Raw genomic sequence first — 15,324 nt, forward strand, 5'->3', positions numbered from 1 at the left:
CTGTCCTGTCGCTGTCATTCTGTTGCACTGTGGAGCTACTGTCACTAAAACAAATTCCTCGTATGTGCAAACATACCTGGCAATAAAGCTAATTCTGATTCTGATGTATTCTTCTCCAAGCTCCACCTCATTACATCAGTCTAAGCATTACAATTAAACAAGACTTTTATAATTAAACAATATTTTACTCTAAAACATCCAACAAGTTGGAAAATTATCAAACATATACTTAACAAAAATATAGTGGGCCTCATTTATGAAACATTAGTGCAACCCGAATTCTGGAAATGTTGGGACATTTTTTAAATTTGAATACAATGAAAACTAAAAGAATTTCAAATCACATGAGCCAATATTTTATTCACAATTGAACATAGATGACATAACAAATGTTTAAACTCAGAAACTTAAAAAGTTTAGGCACAAAATTAGCTCATTTCAAATTTTATGCCTGCTACAGGTCTCAAAATAGTTGGGACGGGAGCCTGTTTACCACGGTGCAACATCTCCTCTTCTTTTCAAAACAGTTTGAAGACGTCTGGGCATTGAGGTTATGAGTTTCTGGAGTTTTGGTATAGGCCTGATATAGGTTTCCAGCTGCTGAAGAGTTTGTGGTCGTCTTTGACGTATTTTTCATTTAAAGATGCGCCAAATGTTCTCTATAGGTGAAAGATCTGGACTGCAGGCAGGTCAATACAGCACCCAGACTCTTCTACTATGAAGCCATGCTGTTGTAATAGCTGCGTGTAATAGTATGTGGTTTTGCATTGTCCTGCTGAAATACACAAGGCCTTCCCTGAATTACACGTCGTCTGGAGGAGAGCATATATTTCTCTAAAACCTTTATACCTTTCAGCATTCATAGTGCATTCCAAAACATGCAAGCTGCCCATACCGTATGCACTTATGCACCCCATACCATCAGAGATGCTGACTTTTGAACCGAACGCTGATAACACACTGGAAGGTCTCCCTCCTCTTTAGCCCAGAGGACACGGCGTCCATGATTTCCAACAAGAATGTCAAGTTTGGACTCGTCTGACCATAGAACACTTTTCCACTTTGAAACAGTCCATTTTAAATGAGCCTTGGCCCACAGGACACAACGGCGCTTCTGGACCATGTTCACACATGACATCCTTTTTGCATGATAGAGCTTTAGTTGGCATCTGCAGATGGCACCGCAGATTGTGTTCACCTACAGTGGTTTCTGGAAGTATTCCTGGGCCCATTTAGTAATGTCAATGACCGAAACATGCCGATGAGTGATGCAATGTCGTCTGAGGGCCCAAAAACCACGGGCATCCAACAAAGGTCTTCGGCCTTGTCCCTTACGCACAGAGATTTCTCCAGTTTCTCTGAATCTTTTGATGATGTTATGCACTGTAGATGATGAGATTTACAAAGCCTTTGCAATTTGACGTTGTGGAACGTTGTTAAAAGGATAATGGAATTCATCGCATTGGATGATCAACCATTCTCTGTTGTAGAGGATGTTGGATTTCGCAGGCTCATAGACCATATTGAGCCCCGTTACACCATGCCTAGTAGACGGCATTTCTCAGACGTGTGCTTACCTGAGATGTATAACGTCGTTTCAACTCACGTCCATGAGCTCTTGGCTACAGATATTGCAGCCCTCAGCTTCACGACTGATATTTGGAGCTCGAATGTGAGCCCCACCAGTATGCTGAGTTTAACTGCGCAGTGGATCGACACAGATTTCAATCTACAAAAGATTGTGCTTCACTCACAAGAGTTTAGAGGGTCCCATACAGCTGTAGCCATATCCGAGGCGTTCGCCAACATGTTTGACACTTGGCGTATCGACCGATCTAAAGTGCATGCGGTAGTCAGTGACAACGCAAGAAATATGGCTAAAGCCATGGAAGATAGTGATCTGAAAGGCATACGGTGTATGGCACACACAATTCAACTGGCGGTCAACGAGGGATTGTTGAGTCAGCGCAGTATAGCAGATGTGATAGCGATAGGCAGGAAAATTGTTGGCCATTTTAAACATTCACCGCTTGCCTATGCGCGCCTACAATCTATCCAAGAACAGTTCGGAACGCCACAAAAACGTTTCCAACAAGATGTGAGCACAAGGTGGAACAGTACATATTATATGCTGGAAAGCCTTTTTGCGCAAAAGCGAGTCTTGGCTACATACATAGCAGATCATGACCTGCCCGCGACATTCACCGCATACCAGTGGGTGTTAATCGAGAACGTTCTCTCTCTTCTCGCCCCCTTTGAGCAGATAACAAAAGAGATAAGCTCATCTGATGCATCTGTGGCAGACGTCATACCTTTACTTGCAGCACTAAAGCGTCTTTTAAACAAAGAGGCTGAAACAGACCACGGAGTGAAAACAACTAAAAGTGCGCTCTTAGAAGCTGTCAGCACACGATTTAGTCAGACGGACTCAGAACCCCTGTACTGCATCGCGACTGTGCTTGATCCACGATATAAAGATCATTACTTGGATGTGGGGAAAAAGCTGCGCACACGAGAAATGATCCAGGCCGAGTTGGATTTGGGAAAGCCGCTAGGTGATGGAGACGGTCAGGTGATGCACAGCGCAGGAGATGAAAACAGCGCAGAGAGTAAACGGGCTCGTACTACAGATGAGCCGCACACAGTCTCGCTGTCTGACATGTTCGATGAGATCCTCCAAGAGAATAACCCATTTGCAAGACAGAGGACAAGCTCAACCGCTCAACAGTTAGATGGTTATCTCTCAGAAGTCCCCATCCCCAGGAGCAATAACCCTCTCGAATTTTGGAGGACCAATCAAGGCCGCTTTCCCGACCTGGCGCAGATGGCACGCAGGTAGGCTACTTCTATGTGCAATTAATTTAAGATTTTATTTATATTTTGGATTATGGTAACACTTTATAAGTAGTTTCTATTTTTAACATTAACTAACAATGAAAAACCCTTATTAAAAGCATTTATTAATCTTAATGTTAACATTTACTAATACAGTATTAAAACTAAGTATCACATTTTTAATTTTTGAATTAAAAAGTATCAAAAGTGGTAGGCCTATTTGTTAAAATTGTTAATGCACTTATACTAACATGAACTAAATATTTTTTATTATCTTACATTAACGAAGATTAATAAATACCATAACAAATGTATTGCTCATTGTTAGTTAATGCAATAATGTTAACAAAAGGAAACATTGTAAAGTGTTACTACCTATATTTTATATTATGTATTTTGTGAAAATTTAACTATTTTCAGTGTAGTAAAATAGTAGGCCTACACTGGGTTTCAACCATTTCATTATCTTGAAGACATTGTTCGTTTTGAAATGAGCAACTCTCAGAAAACTGCAATAAAAATTTCAACTATTCTGCAGGTACTTGTGTGCTCCATGCACAAGCACCGACAGCGAGAGACTGTTTAGTGCTGCATCTCATGTCATCGATGAGAAGAGGAACCGACTTTCATGTGAGAAAGCAGAGAAGCTACTTTTCATAAAGAAGAACCTGCCACTTTTCCTGAAGAAGTAGGCTAAGTAGGCCTATGTCTAGGACAGTTATTCATTTGTTGTGGATTCATCCACATTTTTTGCACTATTCAATGCACATTTGTTGTTGTAGACATACAGAGTTACATTCTTTCAGCAGTCAGTTATAGGCCTAACATAGGCTATTCAAGAAGGGGGGCTTCAAAGATGGCCAAATAAAAATATTTTTTTATTTTACTAATTTATTTATTTTAAGTTATATTGTGCTTTGTTTGTATAATATCTGCTGGAATGTTAAAAAAAATGTTCAGTGTTATATAAATATTTTGAAATTGTATTTTTGTTATTTGATTTATTTCTCTGAAAAGCAACACAAAATAGTAAAAAGCTAATTTTTACTATTTAATTATTGTAATGGTGAAAAAATTGGCAAAATAAATGGAAAAAAATACGAAACACCGCGTTCGGTATTCGGCCTTCGGGTTTTGGCCAAGCATTTCATTATTATTCGGCTTCGGCTTCGGCCAAGAATTTCATTTCGGTGCATCCCTAATATGTAGAATTTTAAACCTACTAAGTGTATTTGTATTATAGCACTATTTGTATGATAACACTAACTGTAAAGTGACTGTAATGGGGTAATCAAAACAGCCTTTTTACTCAATTAGTCTGTGCTTTTTTATTATTTAAATTTTTAGTTGAGTAAATTTAACTTCTGCTTTAAAAGCATGACTGTAATGGGGTAATCAAAATAGCCTTTTTACTCAATTAGTCTGTGCTTTCTTTTTATTATTTTCATTTTTAGTTGAGTAAATTTAACCTGCTTTAAAAGCATTAGTATTTTTGTTTTTAGATTGCAATGTTACAATGTTTGAATGAAATGTGATTTTAACCCTTTTTTAACATAATATATGCCTATGGTTACATCCCTTTTATTTGTTTATTTCAAATACAAAAGGGTAGAAAATACCGAGATATATACCGTATACTGCAAATCAGCCAAAAGATATGAATTTTTACTCTAGTTTTCATTTTATTCAAATAATAATAAAAAAACTTCCCAACATTTCCAGAATTCGGGTTGTAAATATATGAGTAAATAAAACAGACTTTCCCAAAAACACTCTCCTAGATTCACTTTGAGAACCTCAGGTTTAACAGTTAAGCAGGTGTGTATGTGTGTGAATGAATTCCAGTCATCTGTAAATAGAGCACACATGCACACTCATTCCCATTTAGAATGAATTACGCGTGAAGCTATTTATAAGGTGGCCGAGAGAGCTCAAAGCGCTGAAACTTCAGAAAACACATGCAAATAGAAAAAGCATCAGCAAATCAAGAAAACATCTTCATCAATTTGACAACACACGTGCTGAAAATGCTCACAACACAACCAAATAAAAAAAATTATTTGCAGCGCGTTTGTTTGTTTGGTTGTGTTGTGAGCATTTTCAGCGTGTGTGTTGTCAAATTGACAAAGTTGTTTTCTTAATTTGCAGGGTTTTTTTCTATTTGCAGTGCATTCAGCTCTCTCGGCCACCATATATTTAATCTTCTGGACTCCTTTCTCAGCTTCAGTATACTGCATAAATGCAAAAAGATGAACTGGCCATATGATTAACAATTTTATTTTTATAAATAAATAAAAAAATAAAAATAAATAATAAATAAAATAAAATAAAATAGAAAAATTCAAAATTGAATAAATAAATACATAAATAAATCAGAATAACAGCAATCTATAATAATACTAATAAAAGAAAGCTGACTATGCAACTATTTCCCTAAAAAAAAGAAACAGAACATGGATGTTTTATGCAACATTTATGCATGTTTAGAAGCAGGTATCATTTTTTCTGCAACTGAATCTGAAAAATTATGTCCAACAGCTTAATTATAGGATTATAACGTATATTCACAATCCTTAGTCTTCTCTCCTCTAATGTTTGCAGAGAAACCAAAATGACAACTATTTTACAAGAGTAGAATTTTGCTTCAGTATGCATTAATTTTATTTTATTTTTTTAACAAGCCCACCATGTAAAAACTGAAACCTCAGTAAATGTAATACTGTAAAACAAAATGATATCTATATTGATAGATCATGATATCTATTCTCTATTTTATTCTTAAATATTATATGAAATCAAAGATTTTTCGAGGCAATTTTATTCGTATGACATTTTGCTATCAAACATTTAGGGTAGAAATTTCAGTACTGAACTTGCAACGTATTGGCTTATTCATTATTTTATACTGTCCACTAATTATTGTGTTGTCAGTGTGTATTTTTCATTTGTATTAATGATAATAGTGGTAGTGTTTCAAATCAAGACATCACGGACCACCCACGTTACATGTGCTAGCTGTCTGACGCACACGGCACGCTAAACTGGAAACACGTTTATTGATTGGCTCACTTCTACACTATTCCTGGGAGCCTCTTTAATTCTCTGCCAGGAAACAAAGCTGTGTTCATAAAGCCTGTGACAATGAACGCTTCACATGAACAACTAAATGCTGGATTTCAAAAGTTTGGAAAGTTCAATTTCCCCAGCTTTTCCAAATCCAGCATTTAGTTGTGATGTGGATTACAAGAGATAGCAACGTTACACCATTTGTTGGAGGCTTAGTTGAATGTACAAGATATGTTTTGCCATGTTTACCTATGCAGGGCTCGCAAAATTTCAAAATCCCTGGTAGCCCTTCGGGCAGGTACTCTTCAGATTTTGGTAGCCCGAAAATTAATTTAACTAGCCCAAATAAAATAAACACCATAAATATCAATAAAAACATTTTCAATACACAAATATAAACGAATATCAAGTAAAGAGTTTTATTTGACTATTTACAAAGTATCTGTAGAATTCTTAAAAATCTATTTAAGGCAATTTGAAAAATTATTTATTATACCATTTAACGTATTTAAAACTGTCTAAGGCCCTAAAAACTCTTCAATTTAGTTGTATCAAATTTAAGGACCTGTGGGAGCAATGCTCCCTCTAATTTTTTTTCTGAGCAAAACTTTTCTCTATTGGGCGGACAACCTGAGCAAAAGCATTCTTTATACCAGACCTGTACAGCATGCACACAAAAAAGTGTGTAACTTTTAACTTTAATGTGCTGTTTATATTTGATTTGACCCTTGATGTAACTAAATTATGCAGATTTTAGGTTACCTGAGAAAACATTTTTACAGTACAATACACTGCAGCTTAAAAGTTTGGATCAATAAAGTTTTTTAAAGAAGTTTCTTATGCTCATCAAGGCTGTATCTATTTGATAAAAAATACTGAATATTATTTCACTAAAATATTAAGAAATATTATTGCAATTTAAAATAAATGTTTTCTATTTTAATATACTTTAAAATTTTATTAATTCCTGTGAAGCAAAGCAGTATTGTCAGTGTCACATGATCCTTTAGAAATCATTCTTATACGCGGATTTTTAATCAATGTTGGAAACAGTTGTACTGCTTTTTTATTTTTATTTTTTTATTTTTTATACTGTATCTTTTGGGACCTGTGATATTTAAAAAAATAAACAGTTAAAAAGAACAGTGTTTAGTCAAAATAGAGATTTTGTGTTACAATATAAACTATTCAAAAGTTTGGGTCAGCAATTCTTTCTTTTTTTAAGATACTTTAAAAAAGTTTAAAGAAAGTTAAATAAACTTTATTCAGCAAGGATGTGTTAAATGGATAAAATTGATAGTAAAGACTTCTATTGTTAGAAAATATTTCTATTTTGAATAAATGCTGTTCTTTTAAACTTTTTATTAATCAAAGAATCAAAGAAAAAGTAACACAGGTTCCAAAAAAAATATTAAGCAGCACAACAGTTTCAACACTGATAATAAATCAGCATATTAGATTGATTTATGAAGGATCATGCAGCCATATCACCCTGTAGCCCAAGACCGGTTGCCCACTGAAGCTAAGCAGGGTTGAGCTGGTCAGTACCTGGATGGGAGACCTCCGGTGAAAACTAGGTTGCTGCTGGAAGAGGTGTTAGTGAGGCCAGCAGGGGGTGCTCATCCTGCGGTCTGTGTGGGTCCTAACGCCCCAGTATAGTGACGGGGACACTATACTGTCAAAAAAAAGCACCGTCTTTCGGATGAGACGTTAAACCGAGGTCCTGACTCTCTGTGGTCATTACAAATCCCAGGATGTCTTTCGAAAAGAGCAGAGGTGTGACCTCGGCATCCTGGCCAAATTTCCCTTTGGTCTCTGACCATCATGGCCTCCTAATCATCCCCTTACACTGATTGGCTTCATCACTCTGTCTCCTCTCCACCAGTAAGCTGGTGTGTGGTGGGCGTTCTGGCGCACTATGGCTGCCGTCGCATCATCCAGGTGGATGCTGCACATTGGTGGTGGACGAGGAGACACCACCCCTCACAATGTAGATCGCTTTGAGTGCTTAGAAAAAGCAGAAAAGCGCTATATAAATGTAATGAATTATTATTATTATTATTATTATTATCATGGGACACTGAAGACTGGAGTAATGATGCTGAAAATCCAGCTTTGATCACAGTAATAAATTCTATTTTAAAGTATAGGTATTAAAATAGGAAAGCAATATTAGAAATTACAATAATATTTCACTATATCACTATATATTTTTTCTGTATTTTTTAAATGAATACAGCCTTGATGAGCAGGAGATTCAAAGTCAAAGACTCAAAAATAAGGTAAATTATTTATCAGGTTTATAATATAGCCCTAACATAATATATTATCAAAACAAACTATTTAAGCTGATAGAATAGAATAGAATAGAATAGAATAGAATAGAATAGAATAGAATAGAATAGAATACAAACTGAAGCAAAACTTAAGCTGAGATCTGTAAGTTAAATATATATAAAAAACCCGTAAACATGAATTCTTCTATAGCTGTCTAAACATCATGAAGTACAGTTTGCACAATACTCTTGTGTGTGACTGTACATGTTTGAGTTTTGTTACCGTTCTTTGCCCATCCTCCGCTATTTCCAGCACTTAATCAAGCCACTCTTCTTTAATACATGAGGACGTTTTATTTCACATGTCATTGTGTTGTCTCTCGTGTTGAGCGCACCGCAACCATTGAAGTATTCAGTTTCTACAGCGACTCATTTGGTGCATATCGTTCTCTTTCTATGAAACCTGTAAACCGCATTCACCGGTTCTAACTCTGTCGTGACATAAGCTCTTATAGTGGTTTGCCCGAGCATTGCTATTCTTTACCTTTTACTAGCGGCATTCAATCAAATGGCTTCCCAACTCATTTTTGTGTGCGTGAGGCACATTATTTCTTCTGCGCGGCCGCGGTGGAAGAGCGCTTAGCTTAGAGGGAGCATTGTGTGGGAGCCCTGTATTTAAGATACAGCCCCGGGACGTCGGGCTAGCGATTTTGCGAGCCCTGCTATGGGAACGTTTGACCGACCCTTTGCTAACATATGAAAGGAATCCTGAGGCATCGAATTCTATTAAGCAGTATCTCCTCTCATATATATAATGGTCTGTATATAAAGTTTCTCACTGAAAAGGGAAGACCTGCTGGTAAATATACAGGTGCATCTCAATAAATTAGAATGTCATTAAAAAGTAAATTTTTTCTTAAAAAAATTTAAGTTATTTCAAAAAGTGAAACTTTCATATATATTAGATTCATTGCATGTAAAGTAAAACATTTCAAAAGTTTTTTTTTGCTTTAATTTTGATGATTAGAGCATACAGCTCAAAATATTAGAATATTTACATTTGAGTTTCAATTAATGACCATCCGGTATAAATTATAAGTATAAATTCTGGGTATCTCTTGTTCTTTGAAACCACAATAACGGAGAAGACTGCTGACTTTGCAATGATCCAGAAGATGAACATTGACGCCCTCCACAAAGAGGGTAATCACAGAGGGTCATTACTGAAAGCTGTGGCTGTTCATAGAGTGCTGTATCAAAGCATATTAAATGCAAAGTTGACTGGAAGGAAGAATTTGGGTAGGAAAAGGCACACAAGCAACAGGGATGACCGCAAGCTTGAGAATACTGTCAAGCAAAGCTGATTCAAACACTTGGGAGAGCTTCACAAGGAGTGGACTGAAGCTGGAGTCAGTGCATCAAGAGTCTCCACGCTCAGACATCTTCAGGAAAAGAGCTACCAAGCCACTTCTGAACCAGAGACAACATCAGAAGCGTCTTACCTGGGCTGTGGAGAAAAAGAACTGGACTGTTGCTCAGTGCTCCAAAGTCCTCTTTTCAGATGAAAGTAAATTTTGCATTTCATTTGTAAATCAAGGTCTGGAGTCTGGAGGAAGAGTGGAGAGGCACAGAATCCAATCCAATTAAAGAAGATGTGAGAAGTGGCTAAGTGTAAACAGGCCATGGATATTATGGAATATGCATGTATATCTGAAAGATTTTGATAACTGAATGGATCAGTTTGCATCTGATGGTTCATAATGACTCACACAAAGCCCATCAGTTTTGATCAGCATTTGATCCGAATCTATTCTGAAAAAACAATTAAAGTAAATCTGTAATGGTTTTGGATGATGACTTCACACATTTCGATGATATTCAAGTGCAGGTGATCTACTAACAACACAGGCGCTTAATAAAAAGTTTTAAACATAGGTTTGGAAGGAGTCTAATCATTCAGTCATGTCAATCATCATGACGAGCCTATATAAGCAACAGTCATTGTGAGCCTCGGGTTCGAGCCGCCATCGAGGACAGCAAGTCAAGTTCATTTACCATTATCCATCAGGACTGGACGGGCAGATGAATTTGTGAATTAGAGTGTCAAAGGGATATTTCACCCAAAAATGAAAGTCTTCACCCTCATGTTATTCCAAACCTGTAAGACCTTCGTTCATCTTCAGAATTAAGATATATGTGATGAAATCCGTGAGCTTTCTGACCCTCCATAGACAGCAATGCAACTGTAATGTTCCCAGGTCCTGAAACGTAGAAAGGACATTCAAATGGTCCATATGACATCAGGGGTTCAACTGTAATTTTAAGAAGCTACGAGAATACTTATTATGCACAAAGAAAACAAAAATAATAAAAATATCCCACTCCAGATGGGATGCGGAGAAGAACTGTTGAATAAAGTCATTATTTTTTGTGCACAAATAGTATTCTTGTAGCTTCGTAAAATTACGGTTGTACCACTGATGTCACATGGACTATTTTACAGATGTTTTACAGTTGCTACGTTTCTGGGTCTGGGAACATTTCAGTTGTGTTGCTATGGAGGTTAAGAGAGCTCTCAGATATCATCAAAAATATCTTAATTTGTGTTCTGAAGATGAACAAAGGGTTTGGAAAAACATGAGGGTGAGTAATTAATGACAGAATTTTCATTTTGGGGTGAACCATCCCTTTAAATAATGGCACAAAGACCAGTATACTGATGAGTGCAAACCTTAGTAAATTATGTTGCATGATTCATTTAAATACTCTACTCTCACAATTTTTGCATCTGAAAGGGAAAACTATACAAGTGCATATGCAGCAAAAATAACGTTTCAGACCTTTTCGGCACTAATTTTTCACTGCACGTCTTTAATAAATCCTGACAGTCATTTTTTAACACTAAAAGAGGGTTTGTGCTTGTGCAAGCTGTTAGTAAATCTAGCCTTAAATGTCATTTCTGCTTTGTGTTTTCAGCTGGGTGAACCATTTTGTGATATGATTTTATCGCTGATGCACAAATGTCAAAAAAAAAAAAATTTAATGTGTTATCTCACTTAGGAAAAGCTTGTTTTCACTTTGTCTTAAACCATTATGATTGAAAATGATAATTTATCTGTATAAAAGATAAATTCAAAATATGAAGCATGTGAACATGTGAGCGTGTGAACACAAGTCAAAACAGCCTTGTGTGGTATATATAACACTATTTTGCCATTACAATATTACTTTTATAATGATGGAACGTGGCCATCAGTTGACCTGATCAGATAGATAGATAGATAGATAGATAGATAGATAGATAGATAGATAGATAGATAGATAGATAGATAGATAGATAGATAGATAGATAGATAGAAAAATCTTAATTAAGCAGTGCATGTGTGCTGAGCCAAGTTTCCGCACAAAGGGCCTCTGTGTGCAGTCGTCCATTCAAACACAAGCAGCTCTAGCATCATGCCAAGTACTGAGAAATAATGGAGCAGTTTAGAGGCTCCATCCCTGTTCACAGGCTCCCTGAGCTGGGAAAATGTTAGTGCAGTGTTCAGGAGGGGTTTTTAATTGTTTTCTCATCTCTCTTTTTCGTTGGCTTTCAAAAGCCTCAGGGCTGACAAACAGGCAATGAACGGGATTGTTTTGTGTTCCGTTGGCCACAGCCGGAGGTAAACACAACGTGCCCCTGTGTTCCCCCAGCGGCCATGGGAAGGGGGAGAAACAGACAGAGATGGAGGCCCTCCGGAAGCCGACGGAGATGGGCATAGGGTGCCATTATGAGAGCTGGCATTGTGTGCACTACTGAGATTCTCATGCGTGTCCGTGAAGAAAAGGCAAGGGTGATAAAGCTCTCTCGGATGAAGTGAGTAACGGCTCTACGCTCCCACACATTCGCTTATTTACATGCTCAAGAGTGAAATTAATGCCCCACGATCTCCGACAGTGCACACAAAGATGCTCACAAAGCTACGTTAAAGGCCTATTAGAGTCTGGAGTGGAAATGGTGGCTTTGAGGCGAGGAGAGGGTTCATGCCTCTGGGGTTGGGATGGGGCTGGATAGGACTGCCAACAAGTGATGAGGAAAGAGGGGAGCTCTCTTTATTCCAGTGTGTGATTTATGGATCAGAATGGATTATGGATTCATCTTTCCACTAACGGATACACAATGCACAAACCGTAGCATGGACACACTGATTCACATCGTTTGATTCTGGGAGCGTGTGTTGATGAACCAACTTTACAGAACACAACACTGAGCCAGTTCAGGCTCAATGCTACCTCATTGAGCCTGAGTGGTCTCAGTTCAACACTGAGCCACAAATTCATTCAGAGAATTCACAGCTAAGCAAGATAAGTCAACAGTCCTCACGCAGACCTGGAATTCACTCACAACAATCACAATTATCAAACGAGAGAAGAAGAGAGCTGTTTATTATTTTCACAAAAACGCTGCATTCTTTAAAATAGAGTTTATGCCACAGCAATGGCCTGGATGGAACATGTCTGATTTTCCTAGTCCCTATTTGTTCATCCTGAGACCATACATATGTTTGCAGAATGTGTGGATATTTGATCATGTGCCAGCATGCTTAAATGGCTGATTTTGTACATTTTGTCTTACTTGTTACATTATCACTGAATCGCTAAAGGAAATACTGTAACGCTGAATATCAAAGACCTCAATTAGGGTAGCATTCAATTTGGAATTATACATGTTTTTACAATTAAAAACAAGATTGCATATGAATGAATCAATTCATTGCTAAAAGCGTGCAGCGATTCAGTTAAACACAGCAGAACACCACACAAACAGATATCTAGTGTCTAGGAGTCCAACTCTGAGGCGCTCATCTTGCGATGGGAAATCCTGTGTCAGTGTGCCACACGGGAATGATTTTAGCACTTCAGAAGAGGAGAGATCTGACAGCTAAAAGAGCAAGACACCATCTTTACCCATTGTCATGACCAAATTTATTTGCAGTCTACCTAGGCTATGGAGAGACGGAGATGGGGAGGAAGAAAGGAATGATGAAGAGCGCAGAGAGAAAGGAGTTGGATGGCACTTTGGCAGCACAGGCGTGTTCCCAGGAGGATTACTCAAGCCTAAAAACACACACATGCTCACACACACATTTGTTTGTCTCTCTGCCTTTCTTTCCTTCATCTTTTCACTTCTAACAACCCTTAAGCTGTTTGAAATTTCTCTCTCACAGCATCTATCCACTATTTTTCAGCATTCTGTTTTTCACTTTAATTAGTCTCATTTCTTCCTCCTCAGTAGTCTTCTGTGAGCCGACAAATCTTCAGAAACGGAAATGTGTTCAGAATGCATGTGAGCGGGTTACGATGCTCATAGTATCCAAAAACACAAGCCTACCCCAATTACCCAGTCTTCACCTTCAGTCATTTCTCCTCTTATATGTAACAGCGTATATATTCAATACAATTAAACCGAATATAACTCCCCCATTCAAAACATAGGTACCTGCATTATTATTTATTTAATTTATTTATTATAGCAGAGGAATTTACAGCATGCTGAGGATTCCCTGGGGATGTACTTTACATTGATTTTGACTGAGCACACCAACCCCCCAGCCTTAATTTCACCCCCATCACACCTGCCTTCACGGCTAACCTTTGACTCCCGGCTCTGATATGACACGAGTGGGGGAGGATATCACAGAAGGGTCTCCATCTGATACAGAATACTTGATAATCCACCATCGTTTTCCCAAATCAAAGTATGAAAAAACCTGCAAAAATAAACTCCCTTTTTAAACGTCAATAAAGGTCAAGTCCAAACAGTTTGAACCTGTTTGTTTAGTTTAAAGGTTTGAATAAAAATAAATTAATCTGTGATGTTATTACTGCATAACCACATTTGTGCACATGTTATGCATCTATGCACGCGTACACACACACACACACACACACACACACACACACACAATGAATGGGGGACTTTTGGCACTTTTGAAGTCCAACAGAACGAACAAAATGGATTATTTGCATGAAAGCTCTCTCACACATCTCTTAAAATCGCACATTAGTCAAGCAGTAGTCCTATAAATACATAAATACTCACTCACACCTAATGACCCCAGATTCCACTGAAAATGAAAGTGAAATTACATTTCTATTTTTTTTGCCTTTTTTAATTATTACTATTTCATTTTAGTATTTCAGGAAAAAAGTTAAAAAACAGATCTTTTGAGTAAATTGTGCATTTGATAACAGGTGAATGTACCATGAGCTTAACACACTTACAGCTCAATAAAATAAAAGATCAAAATACAGTCATGTAGAAAGAAATAAAGAAAGACAGGTGCCAGGAACAATTTCAAGCACATTACATTGATCGCATTAGGAAAGCTTAATGCTAGTAAATGGCATATATCCACTGATGTGAAACACACACGTGTAACTAACCTACACAGATCTCACCTGTCAGCCTGGAGGACTCAGGAACGGGCAATTGTTGGTGTTTTGTTCACGCTCTGCTCTGGTTCTGTCATGCACTTTGGTGAGATGTGACGCGTTGGTAGCGCGCGCGTGCAGCGTTCTGTTTGGATAATCCGGTGCTCCGAGCACATCTACAGTCACACTGAGGGAAGACTACCTCAGTGAGAACACAGGCTATGTTTACACTCCTCCTGCCCCGCCTCACATCAACCGGTCCTCCAGTCTCCACACTCTACCTTTGACTGATTCTACTCACATTCATCAAATAAACTGACGTTCGCCAATTGTTTTATATTTATATTGTTTTATATACATGTACCACAGCTGACGGACTTCACGTATAAAATAGCGACGAGTGTGGGAATGTTTAGGTCCGATATGGAATAATGGAAAGAGAGAAGAAAGGAAAGCAAGACAAGAAAGTGAATGTGATGAAAGGATGAGGAGAAACAAAGCGGTCTCAGTATTTAAATTAATTTGTAAAATCTCATTCATACCTTTTTCTACGATCTTCTCTCGATGCACCGAGGGTATGTTAGGAGTGGAGCCTCGTGCTTTTGTTCTACAAATCTGTGTTTTTACAACAATCGCATTCAAATTTGCAAAACAGTTACCATAGTCAATAAATACATAAATACATAATTAAATAATAATAATAAAAATCCTAATAGGGCCCCATAGATGTCAA

The 15,324-nt window shown here is 37.5% G+C and overlaps 2 protein-coding genes across 3 annotated transcripts in view; one reads left to right on the top strand and one right to left on the bottom strand.

The window, feature by feature from the left end:
* The window catches only part of slc1a2b (solute carrier family 1 member 2b), a 62,750-nt gene extending 47,951 nt beyond the window's left edge, over positions 1–14,799 (bottom strand). The window contains exon 1 of one of the 2 annotated variants that reach the window (XM_079411664.1): positions 14,619–14,799. The gene's annotated coding sequence lies outside the window, so the exon portion shown is untranslated. The remainder of the gene's footprint in view (positions 1–14,618) is intronic. The other variant, XM_079411665.1, reaches the window with a different exon arrangement.
* LOC306866566 (zinc finger BED domain-containing protein 4-like) lies at positions 1,448–3,527 on the top strand (the record flags this gene model as incomplete). Its single annotated transcript, XM_079411828.1, has 2 exons — positions 1,448–2,835; positions 3,374–3,527. The coding sequence occupies 2 exons, from the start codon at positions 1,448–1,450 to the stop codon at positions 3,525–3,527; spliced, it is 1,542 nt and encodes a 513-aa protein (XP_079267954.1).
* Positions 14,800–15,324: the final 525 nt, after the last annotated feature.

The sequence above is a fragment of the Barbus barbus genome (genome assembly GCF_936440315.1).
Source record: "Barbus barbus genome assembly, chromosome: 48".
Taxonomy (NCBI): Eukaryota; Metazoa; Chordata; class Actinopteri; order Cypriniformes; family Cyprinidae; genus Barbus; species Barbus barbus.